At 39.9% G+C, this 15,494-nt stretch overlaps 1 protein-coding gene across 1 annotated transcript in view; it reads right to left on the reverse strand.

The window, feature by feature from the left end:
* Positions 1-15,494, reverse strand: part of KLHL1 (kelch like family member 1) — a 138,793-nt gene that overhangs the window by 48,949 nt on the left and 74,350 nt on the right. The window contains exon 5 of the mRNA XM_087726320.1: positions 13,484-13,696. Coding sequence (XP_087582446.1) covers positions 13,484-13,696 — 213 coding nt within the window. The remainder of the gene's footprint in view (positions 1-13,483; positions 13,697-15,494) is intronic.

The following is a 15,494-nucleotide window of genomic DNA, read 5'->3' on the forward strand; positions in this document are numbered from 1 at the left end:
AATAACTCCAATGGAAATAAGTTTATCCTTGAGTGAACAGGAAGGAAAAAAACTTGGTAGTCATGCTACAGTAAGGAATAATACCAACTAACTAAACATTTTGTAGGTATTTGAGCAAAAGATGAAAGACATGGATAAAAACATAACCTATACAATAAGAAATTTAAGAAATTGCAAGTTATAGATAAAATATTAATTTTTAAAATGTATCTTACAGTTTAAAGTTTCCCTTTAGAAAAATGTTTTAAGTTACATTTTGTTTAACAATAGCAATAGCACTTAGACTTATGTATCACTTTACAGTGCTTTACAGCACTCTCTAGGTGGTTTACAGAGTCAGCATTTTGCCCCCAACAGTCTGGGTCCTTATTTTACCCACATTGGAAGAAGGGAAGGCTGAGTCAACCTTGAGCCTGGTGAGAATTGAACTGCACAATTGCAGGCAGCCAGCAAGCAGCAGAAGTAGCCTGCAGTACTACATCTAACCACTGTGCCACTGTGGCTCAATATTTTGTCTATCTATTTGTTTATTTTGTCTTTTGTCTATAGCTTTTTCAGGAACTTTAAGATGGTAGATTCGATGTTAACCCACTTAATTTAAATTTGAAAGAAACCCACAAGATGCTAAAAGTGAAACAAAAGAAAACTAGGTTCTCACTTTTCAGGGTAGACTAGGTGTATCAAAGTCCTCGGATGACCCAAAGAATTAACAATTGCACCAAAATCAGAAATTCTATCTCTCAAATTCCCATCCAGCTTTGATTAAACCGGTATAAATAATGTCACTCGATAGATCCCAGAGATTTATCTGGGAACTAATGTCTAATGTCAGTTTAAACAACAATAATAGCAATAAAAAAGCTTAAATATATTCTTGGATAACAGTCAAAATATATAACTAGTTTTACTGTCTAACGGGAATGAATTTAGAAATTATGGCTGTTGCTGATGCTGTAAAAATCTCCCATATAGTAAATTAACCCATAACATTGGTTCAATAAGTCTGCAGAGCAAACATTAGGCTCTTCTCCCTGTGCATTTCATCTTCCCAAAGTGTTACACAGAATAACTAAAATTTAATTAGCTGCTGCCCTTGTGCTATCATAAACCTTACTTCCCTGCCATGCAGCCACAGGGGAATTGTACCGGGGTTTGTTGGGAAATAAATAATGCATCTTATGTATCTGTGACAGTTTCTCCATCAAGGGACAGGCAATATTTTCCACTCCTCTCTCAGTAACATCTAAGCAACATATGCATGGCCTGACATTACAATTTGTATGCGTTGGCCAACACAACCTGTATGTGGAGCCAATCCGTATGCTAGGAAAACTCACCATAAAAACGTTAAGGACATTGGAAAGTTGTTGCAAAAGTAGCAAAGAAGAGGTAGAAGATAAGGCTGCCTTCAATACTCCAACCCAATGCTTGCTGAGGCTGTAGTTCAGGTCGGTGGCAGCTCCGACCCTATGGAACGATCTCCCTGTGGAGATTCGTACCCTCACCACCCTCCAGACCTTCCGCACAGCCCTTAAAACCTGGCTATCCCGTCAGGCCTGGGGTTAAAGACCGTAACCCACCCAAATTGTATGAATGTTGTGCTTTTAATGATGTACTGTCTTATGTGTTAATCTGTTTGTTTTCCCCTCCTTTCGAATTGTAAGCCGCCCTGAGTCTCCCCAGGGAAAAGGGCGGCATATAAATAAACTACTCCAATACTCCAATTATTTCATCACTATTGCTTTTAATAGAAGATGCAGGTATCTGATTTTAATACTAATGAAAAGAGATGCATAGGAGAAGACAGAGATGCATTGAGGCGGGGGGGAGGAAATGATTTGCTGGGCTCCAGGAATGAATTTTAGAGGGTTGAGATCAGTGGTGAGATTCAGCCAGTTTGCACCTATTTGGGAGAACCAGTTGTGAACTTTTTAAGCAGTTCAGAGAACTGGTTGTTGGAAGAAATCTTATTTTGTTTTTTCCCCACTTTACAGGGCTAATGCTGTAAGGAAGGCAGGAAGGAAACATTCTGGTGTTGTTTCTAGCCTAATCTTTATTGCCCTGCTTACAGAAACCGCCTCTCCGGTTAACCCTTATTACATTGTAACAACTAAGGTGAAGCGCCCATCGACCTGAGTTAACTTTTTAAGCAGTTCAGAGAACTGGTTGTTGGAAGAAATCTTATTTTGTTTTTTTCCCCACTTTACAGGGCTAATCCTGTAAGGAAGGCAGGAAGGAAACATTCTGGTGTTGTTTCTAGTCTACTGCCCTGCTTACAGAAACTGCCTCTCCAGTTAACCCTTATTACATTGTAACAACTAAGGTGAAGCGCCCATCGACCTGAGTGACATTGAGTTGGCCATGCCCAACCAGTCATATGACCACCGAGTCACACCTGTCCAGCGGATCATTAGGGCAGAGAACCAGCTGTTAAATTATTTGAATCCCACCACTGGTTGAGATTCACTGAAAGATAAGGTCGACTTCATACAAGCCCACATTCAGAATTAAAAAAACATAGTCCACAACAGAATGGGGAGGTGAGTTGGCCTGAGTGAGACCGGCTGGCCCAAAGTCACCCAGTTTTTGTGTCCAAGGCAGAACTAGAACTCACAGTTTCCTTGCTTCTAGCCTGGGGCATTACCACTAGACCAAACTGGCTCTCAAATAGCACAGGTTAGAAGAAGAAAAAACAAATGTTTTCTTCTAATCTTCTTCTTGATTACGCTAATATTCAGTCTTCTGTCTTTCTGGATCTCAAAGAATCACCATTGTGAAAAGGATACTAGCTTATGCTCTTACTGGGACATTTTGCCTGGTGTAACAGGAGGGTAATTTAATTGCAAATTCTCAAGTTGACCATGGAATTAACTTTAAGACTAACTTCCGACCAGTCTCTCTGTTCAGTCCAACTTACCTCAAGCTGTGGAAATACACAGGTAGTTAGGCTGAAAGAGAGGGACTGGCCCAAAGTCACCTACTGAACATCTGCAGCTGAGGGTGAACTTGAACCCGTGTCTCCCCAGTCCTAGTCCACTGCCACATTGATGATGATGATGAAGATGGAGATGATGATTCTGAATCAACCTAATGCAAGAAAGGGAGAATTGATTAACCTAAGCAAGTAAGATTCCAATTATCTTTGAACTAAAAAATGATAATAATTACATAGGTTACTTCAACAAACTGGAAGCACACATGCAACCAGTCTCAGATAGAAAATTAACCATCCTTTATTGCTTTCAGGACCAACAACAATCCCTCCATATCTCCCACTACTCAAAAAGTCCCATCATGTGATCAAATTCATTCCCTATAATCCACTTGATGAATCATAAAACCAACACATGGAAGAAGAAACACATTTTCATTAGAAGGTCATAACCAAATGTCAACATCATAGCAACAATCAAAAGATGAACAGCACAAAAAGTTTTGCCTCTGGCCAATCTCAATTTTTAACCTGAATTCCAAAAATCAAGGCATTTGGGTTGCATTGTTTGTAGGTATTGGGTTGTAAATAACCTACAATAAATTCACTTGAAGGCATTTTGCTCACAGCAAGGACAACAAGATCACCGTTGTTCAAAATGTCTGAATGCAACGCTATTACACACAAAGTATTTCTGGGGTTTTGGCTGTAGGATCTTGATGTGAATAAATAATATTTTAGGTTTCTTACTACTAAATACATGAAACAATTCATAAAGTTTAGCCTTTCACAGATTGAAATTATCTACAACTCATAGTCAAATAAACAGAGATACGTAGGAGGTAGGATTTCAAGATCAATCCCACATATATTCAGTACATCATAAACATATGAAGATATTGAAATGTTCCTGAGATCTATCATCATTTCTCTGTAGCTTTAGAAGGTCCACGGAAGTATTTCTAAAGCTTGGCAATCTTAAAATGAATGGACTTCAAGCAGGGGTGAAATGCTCTGAAGTTTGCTACTGGTTCACTTTGCTTCAGGAGAACCAGTAGTAAAAAATGCTTTAAAAGATTTTTAAAAAAAGTTCCAAGGATCAGCTGTGCAACTATCAGCTGTGCCGTGCAATCATCGGAACTTTTTTTTAACTTTTTAAAGTATTTTTAAATTACTGGTTCGAGAGAACCAATAGTAAAAAAATGCTTTAAAAAGTTTTTTAAAAGTTCCAACAATCAGCTGTGTGACAATCAGCTGTGCCACGCCATCATCAGAACTTTAAAAAAAACCTTTTTAAAGCATTTTTAACTACTGGTTTGAGAGAACTGGTAGTAAAAAAATGCTTAAGAAAGTTTTTAAAAAACTTCCCATGATCAGCTGTGCAACAATTAGCTGTGTCGTGCAATTGTTGGAACTTTTTTTATTTTTTAAAGCATTTTTTACTACCAGTTTGGTCGAACCAGCCCAAACTGGCAGCATTTCACCCCTGACTTCAACTCCAAGAATCCCCCAACCACCTATTCTGGCTGCGGAATTCTGGGAGTTGAAGTCCATCCATTTTAGAGCTGCCAAGGTAGAAACATACTGAATCCTTTCCCAACTGCACAGCTGGGTACAGATTTTGACAGTAGAAAAAATGATGTTTATTATGGATAGAGCAGCATCAAACACTGCTGATATTTTAAGGACATAAGATGATCTTTTGTGTATGGATAATCCCAACTCCAAAACTTTCCTTTTTATACTCAAGTTCCAAAATTGAATAAAGGAATTCATTTTTTTAAATTGAGGAAAAATGTCATGCTTTCCTTTCCCTAGGTTCCCATCATATGCTGTAAAATAGTTTCTTCAATTTAAACATCTAAATGAAATCTTGATTACCATTTTATGCATTCTCATCCTCGGACCAATATAGATGTTTGGTGTCTGCTAAATAGGGATTTAACCAGCTTTATGCTTCCGAAAAAGAATTTTATTACACGGCACAAGTCATGATATTAGAGAGAGAGGGTGAGAAATTAAGTTATTAGTTTCTAAACTCAAATGAGTTGAGCAATCTAATGTTGCGTGAGAATGCATATAGAGATTTCAGATTAAATACATACGCACACAAACACACAGAGACATATATATGTAAAAACATATGAAATTAAAATACAGTTTTAGCAGCCAATGGCACTTAAAGAAAGAATCTGTAGTTATAGAATAATTGCTAGTTCATTGACCATGAAAGCTTTCTACTATTAGAGGTGGAAAGCATTTTCTTCAGCTTCAGACTGGATATTATACCTTTCAAATATTTTTCAAACTGTGTGAAGGGTGTATCTCCGTATCTTAATTCACCGTATATGCAGACTCTGAAACCAGGAAATTGTGGTGAGAGGAGGTCATTAGCTTAGGCCATTGACTCTTTGAAGTGTGGTTATTGAAATAATTATATACCGATAATTATTATTTTACCCATTGTAACCTCACTGTAAGGCATGCATTACAGTAGAATATTTTCAAATGCTTCAAAGAAAGATCAGAGTCTATCTATCTCTTTACACCAAATTATTAAAACCATGAGACATAAAAAATGACACCAATTCACATTGATCACGTATTTCAAATTTAAATAATTCACTCGGTAATCATTTTGCTAAGTCTTTAACCAAATTCAACCACTTGCAGACACAAATGTAATTATCCTGTCTTATTTAACTTCCCTCCCAGACAGAGATGGTCCTGGAAATATCAAACCATCGAAAAATGATAGCTACACTCTTAGCACATTCTACAGTTTAGTAACAGATAATTATCCTGTTAAGAAAATATCCTGTATTATTTTATTCACTGTGATGCAGTTTAGAAAGGCAGAATATTAATTCAAGAGCGAAATGTAATTTAATCTTTTGGAATAAAAAGAATAAAATGAGAACAAATATATAATAATACATCACCCTTATTTTCATTGTATAATGTTTTTAAAGATTTATTTTTTTACTTCTCTCTATCAAAGACTTGCTTCTTGATTAAAGAACAGGGACTGTTAATAGGCTTAAAAACCCATAGTGCTATTAGCAGATAGTTTTGATTTAAAAACTTGAATGATGATCTGTCCCTAATTTGATCCTTTAGGACTGTGATGGCGAACCTATGGCATGTGTGCAGAAAGTGGCATGCGCCTGGCATGTGTGGCGTCGCCCATTCCTTTTCCGGGTTTCTGGCACGCATGCACACACGATGATCAGCTGGTCTTTGTGAATGCAGCAGTGTCAGGAACTGGAAGAGTTGGTCTTCCATTCTTTTGGCATAAGCATTCTGATAATTGCGCACGCATGCTGATCGTCACATGGGCATTAGTGCCAGTAAATGGAAGACTAGCTGGCAAGACTGTTGGTGGTGCAATACTGGAAGAAGGAAGACTTGCCTACAACTCAAGAGGGAACATTGAAAGTCACAAATTTAGCCGAGATGGCTAAAATATCGGCATATCTTAAAGATCACTCAAATGAGAGATATAAATGAGACTGGAAAAAATGGATTTGACTATATACAAAATAAATATGGGACCAAGAAATTCCAGTTAGCCTATGCTTAAAATCAGAAATGATTTAAATTGTTTAAAGTTAGTTCAGTAAGAAGAAGCTAAGGTCAATGTAGAATGTTATTAATTTCTTTATTTCTTTTTTTCTCAATAGATTTTAGACTGTGTTTGTTAGAAATCCATACTGTGTACGGGTTCTGGGAAGTCGGGGGGGGGAGGAGGAGGGGGGTTGGGGGAGAGGGTGGAGGGAGGGAGGGGTATATATTAGGCTAGACAAGAATTTGGTGGTAAACTAGAATTATTTTGACATACAAAAAAATTGTACTTCGATGTCTTACTGATTGAGGAATGATGAAATGTTTGCCTTAAAAGAAATAAAACTTTTGAACAGATTAAAAAAAAAAGGAAGACTAGCTGGCCACTGCGCACGCCCATGCTGGAAACTGGAAATTTATTTTCCAACACATGCCAGATCCCTTGGCAGCTCCTCTCCCAGGTTGTATCCCAGATGACTGGGAGAAGTGCAGACAAAGTGACAAAAGGGTTCGCCATCACTACTTTAGATCTTCCAATCATCATTGCAGCTCAATCCGTCTACCTTGCTGCTTGCAGTCTTCTTCTCTTTCATTCCATCAGCACCACAGCCTTCACCAGAGAGCTACTTTAGGTCCCAAGTAGGATTGATTGAACCCAGTCATTTGCACCTCAAGAGGAAACTCTGGACTAATTGGTGGTCTTCCAAAAGACAACTGGACTTTGTTTTTTTTGTTTTTCTTGAAGATGTTTCACTTCTCATCCAAGGAGGTTCTTTTTGAATGTTCAAATGTGGATTGTTTGAGTGCTGATTGAATGTTGGAGAATGGGAAGATTTATCTTCTTTGCAATCATCCTAAGCACTCTTTCTGAGAGTCATTGATGCAGGGGTGGGTTTCAACCGGTTCGCGGCGGTCCCCATGAACCGGTTGGTCGGCGAACCCGGAAGTAAGTAACTTCCAGGAACCGCGAAGGGCCCACCCGCCCGCCCGCGCTCCTTACCCGGTTTTGACGAGTTCTGCGCTTCCATGCATGCGCAGGACACATACAGCACCTGCGCGATCCTCCAGGAGCAGCTGGAGCATCGCACAGATGCTAGTATGCATGCGTGCACTGCGCGCGTGCAGGAGGACGCCGCCAGCCCCGTTCCAACCGAACCGGTTGGAACGGGGCGAGAAACCCACCCCTGCATTGATGCCACGGTTTATCTGTGCCTTCAAGGTCACCTGAATAGTGCAAATGGGTGTGGAATCTTCTTGGAACTGCTGAAAGGACTGTGTTGTAAACCGGAGATAGGTGGTGAATATAACTCTTTCCATCCCCCACTAATCCAGTTGCCTTTTGAAAAAGCACCTTTGGGACAACCATGTCCTGGATGACTGAGAATCTCCATAGACCTATGGACTAATTTGTTTGGTGATCCATTGTTTTTGTTTTCTTGGCTGTCCACTCGGGATTTTTCTCCAACACCAGGTTTCAAAAGCATCAGTTGTGTTCCTATCGCAGAATCCCAAATTTGGACAGATTTGACAGTTCCTGCAGAATCCACTATCCGTTTTTGCACCATGCCTCCATTTTAAAAACTTCAAAGAAGAAGAATTCATAACTTCATGCTTTCTTTCCTCATCCTTTGGCCTTCTTCTATGTTCAAATGACAGTCAGAATTGTTAACATTGGATGGGTTTTTGTTTCTATCTTACTTATATTTTTGGTGTTTTGGGGATCAGTTTATGCCATTAACTGAGATGGGATGGATTTGCATCATTGATCATTCCCTTAAAACCAAACTAATCACTTTTATGCATATGTAGTTAAAATGACTTCCAGAATTACTTTCAAGCAAGTGAATATAAGATTGTGTATTCTTCATGTAGAATACATGTTCTATCTTACCTATTTATTCTATGGCCCTACATTTTTTTTATGAAATGCAGAAGATTCTCCCAGAAACCAATATAATTGGTGGAACTTTGAAGGTTTAACAAGTTTAACAAACATGGACCATGGATCTCCTCAAAGCCTTTGCTTTATGTTCTTGAACTTGGTTTGCCCACCAGTAATATCTAATTTTAAGGAAGTTCTTTAAATTCCTTCCAGGATTGTGCTGCCATATTGTTATTTCTTATTTTAAAACTCTGTTCTGTTTTTTTTTAAGTGCCAGTCAATTTTGCTTTTAAGAAGTTGGACACGAATTGTCCCAAGAGGACACAGCCATGACAGATTTACTGTGAAACTGCTGCTTTTTTGGTTTTTTCCAAGACAGCATATTATTTTTAAAAATGCTTTCAGAATTTTTAAATTCACAATAATGCCAGTCTCTCATGAGACCCTCTATTCCAGACGAGTTTAAAGATCCATACAAGCCAATCTTTGCACAATGATTAGACATGCATTAGAAATGCAAATTACCTTTACTATCCTAATTGATCCAGTCTTACCTTAACCAATATTCTGATTTAGTTTGCTAGCTGTAAAATAAATCCAGTGTAATTATTCTTAAACCTTGCCTGAATCTATTTTAATTAAAATCTGGCACTTTTCCACTGAAAGCTTTAAGCGGTTTTATCTTGGATAAGGTTTTAAAATGTAACACTTTACATATGTAATCTCACATAAAAGTAAATCTGTTAAAATTAGAACAATAATTTATCTGGCTTAGCTGTAGGGTTTTCACTTCCACTGATCTATTTTGCATTCTGGTTCCCTGCTTGTAAACAAAATATATCAAGGGAAGCCACTCCAAGTCACAAAGCAGGAGTCATCAGAAAAGAAAGGAGAGAAATTAATTCCACTTTGCTCGTCAACAACTGAGGTTGGGAGGGTAATGAGCTGTTTAGGGCTGGGCTGTATGGAGCACTTTATCCAAACTAGAGCACTGTGCCCTGGTTAGGACAAAGCACATCTACTATGTGTAAAGGTAAAGGCATCTTCTGTCCAGCTGTTGTGGCCTGTCAGCTGCCAGCAGAGCTAGCTGCAGAGTCAGATGAAGAGGAAGGGGGGGCAGAGGTGGGTTCCTACCAGTTTGCACCTATTCGGTAAAACCGGTTCGTCAAATCTACCGAACCGGTTAGAAGAGGTTCCACCAGTGGACCTGGAAAGCAGGCCACACCTACAGAAGAGGTTCCAACAATTTTTGAAACCCACCACTGGTCCTTGGATATGATTATTCTACACTATCATGCTCATATTTATAAAACTCAGTGCCTCTGTGAAAGGTAAGGATGACTACTGCGTTTGTGGTGCAATCAGAACATTGCGTGTCTTGAAGTTGTTTTAACGCAAACCAAAGATGCCTTTTAAAAAACAAGTTTACATCATATTCTTATGCATGACAGTGCTGTGTGTGAGGTAATTTAAGGTGCTTCTAACAAGTGTCATTGGCATCTGCATATCCAGTCACATGGGCGGCAAGCCATTCCCATCCGGTCACATGGGCGGCAAGCCACTCCCACAAAAGAGGCCACACCCACAGAGTAGGTTCGAACAATTTTTGAAATCCACCACTGGGGGAGGGGTTCCTGGACCAGCTTTGGAGCCTTTGGGAGGCTCTGATAGGGAAACAGCCGGGGCCTTCCATCCTCCCCCAGGTGGAGAGGCAGCTGTCTTCGAGGCCTGAGCTCAGTGAGGGGGAGGAACAGATGGGGCACATCCTAGTTGCATATACAGTAGCAATAGCAATAGCAATAGCAGTAGACTTATATACCGCTTCATAGGCCTTTCAGGCCTCTCTAAGCGGTTTACAGAGAGTCAGCATATTGCCCCCAACAATCTGGGTCCTCATTTTACCCACCTCGGAGGATGGAAGGCTGAGTCAACCCTGAGCCGGTGAGATTTGAACCGCTGACCTGCTGATCTAGCAGTAGCCTGCAGTGCTGCTTTTAACCACTGCGCCACCTATGCGCCAGTATGCATGGAGTAGAGAGGAAAGAAGAGGAAAAGAAAAGACAGCATAGCAGAGGGTGGGTGGAGAGCAGAGAATTGGAGGAGAGGGGAGGAGAGAGGAGAGGAGAACAAAGGAAAGCAGTAAGCCGGCTCTCAGGGAGAGGCAGATGCAGACAATAGCCAGCTCCTCCCTGGTTGGGAAATAAATAGGATGGGTTTAGGAGTGGCCGGTTGTCGTAGACAACAGTTCTTTTTCTAGTATACAGCAATCAATTCAGATTCCTTGGCCAGAACCAAGTTTATTGGAACTAATTATGTTTTTTTTTTGTTTAACTATGTGAATAAAAGACTGTTACTGCCCGGTTATAAAGAGGAGTTTGTTTTACTCACAAGTAAATGTCTTAATTACTACTTGCAAAGGCTGGGTCAGAACGCCAGTCACGTCCAACTCTAAGGGCGGTGTTCATCTCTGTTTCTTAACCGAGTGAACCAGCATTGTCCAAAGACTCTTCCATGGTCATGTGGCCAACATGACTATGTACTGAGGTGCACACAACACTGTTACCTTCCCACCAAAGTGGTGCCTATTTATCTATTCACATTTGCATGCTCTAGAACTGCTAGGTGGGCAGGATCTGGGGCAAGGACAGGAACTCGCTCCGTTGTGCTGTGCTTTGGATCTTGAACCTGGCTGTTGGGTTTCCAGCGGAGGAGCTCGGCATCTTTTACCGCTGAGCCATCACTCAGAATTTTTTGCACGCCAGTAATGCCACCAGCAATCCACCCTGATAGATATGTTATCCCATAGGTGCTTTTTCAAAAGGCAACTGGATACTATGGTTTTTCTTTGAAGATGTTTCATTTCTCATCCAAGAGGCTTCTTCAGCTCTGACTGGATGGTGGGGAATGGAAGGATTTACACTCCTTGTGGACAGCTGGTCATTTCCATTCTTTCAACAGCTCCAAGAAAGCTCCATACCCATTTGCACCACTCAGGTGACCCTGATGACAGATAACAGCAATAGCAGTTAGACTTATATACCGCTTCATAGGGCTTTCAGCCCTCTCTAAGCGGTTTACAGAGTCAGCATATTGCCCCCAACAACAATCTGGGTCCTCATTTTACCCACCTCAGAAGGATGGAAGGCTGAGTCAACCCTGAGCCAGTGAGATTTGAACCGCCGAACTGCAGATAGCAGTCAGCTGAAGTGGCCTGCAGTACTGCACTCTACCCACTGCACCACCTCAGATAAACCTCCAGGTGCTTCAACAACTCTCTAAAGGGATGCAATTGACCAGCTGTCTGCGAGGAGTATAAATTCTTCCATTCCCCACTATCCAGTCAGAGCTGAAGAAGCTTTTTGGATGAGAAGGGAAACATCTTCAAAGAAAAAACAGAAAGTCCAGTTGCCTCTTGAAAAAAGGATCTTTGGAAGAGCCATGATCTGCATGACTGATAATCTCCATAAACAGACATGTTCTTTTTTTTTAATTAGGGAGTGAGGTTTTCTAATGCTTATTTATTTTCTTATAGGCATATTGATGATATGCTAAGGATGTTAATCAATGAGCTTGTTAATTTACCAGGTAAGTTTATCATTATGCAGGCTAATATTTTTACTTTCTTGTTTGTATGTTTAATCATATTTTGAAGAGAAAAATCTATGGAAAAGATTCACAGGAAAGGAAAATAAAATTTTATTTATTTTCTACATTATGCCAACCCATCTCTTTTGGTGGTGGGGACGAGACGCCCAATTTTTTTTCAATTGATAGTCCTCCAAATCAGAAGCAGATCATGATGTTCTAGATATTTCTAGAACATCGTTCCCCCTTTGGAACGAGCTCCCCGTGGAGATCCGGACCCTCACCACCCTTCAGGCTTTCCGCAAAGCCGTTAAAACTTGGCTGTTCCGACAGGCCTGGGGCTGATGAGTTCCCATCCCCGCTCGAATTGTGTGGCTGTTGACTGCTTTTAAATTGTCTCTGTATTTTGTTCGCTTGTCCTTTGTTTTTTGTTTGTATTATTCCCTCCCCGTGGTTTGTTAGCCGCCCTGAGTCCCTCCGGGAATAGGGTGGCATACAAGTGAAATAAACCTATAAACCTATTTCCCTGCTCCAAAGGAGAAGTAAAGTACCACAAAATGTTTCTTTTCTTAACTTTCAACCAACTTATATATTTCTAATAGTATTAATATATTAATATAAAGTTGCAAAGTGCCATTATTCAATTACTCCATGTTTTCTCTTATTATTGCTCTTATTTTATTATATAAAAGTGTATACACTAATAGCCCCCTTTTCTCTTGTTTCTATCTCTTATTCTAACTTTTAACATGTCTTTCTTTCTATCCCACCTAACTTCTAATCATGTTACCAACCTACAAACAAAAAAGAAAGGAAAGAGAGAGGAAAATAGAAGCAAATCTAAACAACACTAAAAACGAAAAATCATCTATCCATCATCTCTTGCCCACTTCAATACTTTAATTGCTATTTTTTTTTCTTTTTGACTTGTCTCCCATATTCCTTTGTAAGATCTTTATCTCTTTCTATATCTGCTTCTTGGCTGTTCAATCTGAGTATTTTTTTCCCACTGCTATCCTCCTCCATTGCCTAGTTTCCAGGATTTCTGCCCATGCTCCTATCTCCCTTTCAAAGGTATCTTCCTGTATCTCCAATTCTCTTTTTGACTATCTTAATATATTTTCCCCTGGTTCAATTCATCAGTCACTGTTATTTTCTTTGTTTTCTCCTCCTTGTCTTCTTCTTTTATTCTCTGTTTTTTCTCAGTCTTTTCCTACTTTTAGCTCCTCCCTTTCCTGGGTATCTTGGTCTTGGCCACAAAATGTTTCTTGTTCATAGATTTAACTTCCAAAAACCTGCAGGTCCATCTTTGGGACAGCTGGATTGTGTGCTGGAAAAGACGCAACCCACTCTTATGGAACATTTTTGTTCCTTAAGCTCTATGAATATTTCGTGTTCCAGAATTTTGTACATACATAAAATGTTTATTTAAAAGTTGAGAAAGATATTGACTTTGAAACCTTAACATGGAGAGTGTGTGTAAGAGAGGGAGACCTATCCAGAGGCAACTAAACATTTACCTGTGGTGGAAGAAGTGGTAGTCGAATGTAGGCAAGTAACATACTCAAATCATTGCATCTCCTTTGAAGGTCATATTTGACCCACTTCATTAAGGCATGGAAAATGGTTTCTTCATCAGGAACATTCACATCATCACTGGCAAGAAGTTTGTGCAGTTCCTCAGCTGGCAGCAGCAAAAATTCTTGATTTCTAATCACCTCCATGATGTTCTCCTACGCAAAACAACAACAACAAGTCATTTAGGTTGTCTTCCAGTGTAAAAAGCAAAGTGTCAAATGGCCAAATCTAGAAAAAAAATACAGTGTATTACTCTACACAGAAGCTTGGAAAATCCACCTGTTCTCAACAGAGATAAGAATAGCATCAGAATCCTCTTTAGGTGTCTGCCTGAATGTATAAGAGTTTGAATAGAGGACACATCACTGTCTCACCTGAAGTCTCTCATCTTTTTTGATTAATAAGATCTAAGTGTGTGCTCTTCTCGTGTTCAACTGGAAGTGAAGGATCAGATGATGGAATGTATGCACAGATGAGGGCCTGCGGATCAGAGGAAAGAGCCGAGGTGGCACAGTGGTTAGTGTGCAGTACTGCAGGCCACTTCAGCTGACTGTTATCTGCAGTTCAGTGGTTCTAATCTCACCGGCTCAAGGTTGACTCAGCCTTCCATCCTTCTGAGGTGGGTGAAATGAGGACCCAGACTGTGGGGGCGATATGCTGACTCTGTAAACCACTTAGAGAGGGCTGAAAGCCCTATGAAGCGGTATATAAGTCTAACTGCTATTGCTATTGCTATAAAGTTCACATGTGGAGATAGGACCCAGGTATGGACGGAAAGGACATGGGAGTGAGGAATATGAATGCTGATAAAACATTTTCTCTTGTCTTTGTTTCTTTGCCTTGACAATTAAGAGATTTGCTCCTTCCTGTCTCTCTCACTGCAAAGGGAGGTGGGGGAGTGGGGAGAGGTGTTGCTGCCATAGACAAAAGTTTTAAACTGCTTTTGCTTTTCTCTGCAGAAGGAGAGAGGTCGCGGGGTTGGTGCCTCAGATAAAAACTGTTTGTTCTTTTATTCTGCTGTGCAATAGGAAGGGTGGGGCTGCACATTAACAGCGAGACAGAAGTTAGCACCTTAAAACCACTAGCCAGGATATTAGGAACAGGAATAGCTCACTTATAAGAAGAAGAAAAAACTCAAACCCACATAGCTGGCACACTTTGCAAGATACCTGTGACCTGGGATGAAAAACAGGTGACGTGACATTTAGCTATTTAACATAACAAGTGTAAGGGTTTGGGGGGGGGGCTGAAATCCAAATAACCAATCAATATTATCTGCTATGCATGCATTATTAAGGGAAGGGCAAAGGGTTGAATGCAGCCATCCCTTGACTGTAAAAACTACCGTAAGATTCTAATCTTGGCCCTTGGTTAGCTTTTCAAACCAGGGTCCTTATATCTTGGTACCAAAATAAAAAAATAGAATTCTGTGTCACATCTTGTGTCTGATGACTTATTGGCTTCGACATCGAGCAAGAGCCCAGATTGGGGACAACAGAGGCATGATAGTTCTCAACCTCATCTGGAACTCAGTTCTCTAATAGTTCCAGTTCATAGGAGATAGGCTCACGAAGTTCAAGTCAAATCTTCTGAAGGCTGAATGTATGAAGAACAAAGGTGAGGCCCTTTTGTGAGAAAATCTGTCTACTTAGTTGCCAGGAATCAATGTCACCTTGATGGTACATAAGCAGCCAATGAATTTCTTATCTATCATGGTATATAGGCCTTCCCTTTCTATCAGTAAGATAGAAATACTACTTCCATTGGTTATGCTATTGATTTTGTTATGCTATCTACCCATATATAGAAAGAGCTTAGATATATACCATATAAAAATGTACTACTTGAAGAAGGAAAAAAAAACCAGTTTAGAAGACATTCTTCTGTCTTTTCTTTAATTCTTTTATTTGCTCTCCAATCTGGGTATAGCTTCTCAGGAAGTTATATCAAAGT

Source organism: Thamnophis sirtalis, unplaced genomic scaffold (assembly GCF_051295495.1).
Source record: "Thamnophis sirtalis isolate CommonGarterSnake01/CBP01778 unplaced genomic scaffold, rThaSir2_p1.2 scaffold_12, whole genome shotgun sequence".
Classification (NCBI taxonomy): domain Eukaryota; kingdom Metazoa; phylum Chordata; class Lepidosauria; order Squamata; family Natricidae; genus Thamnophis; species Thamnophis sirtalis.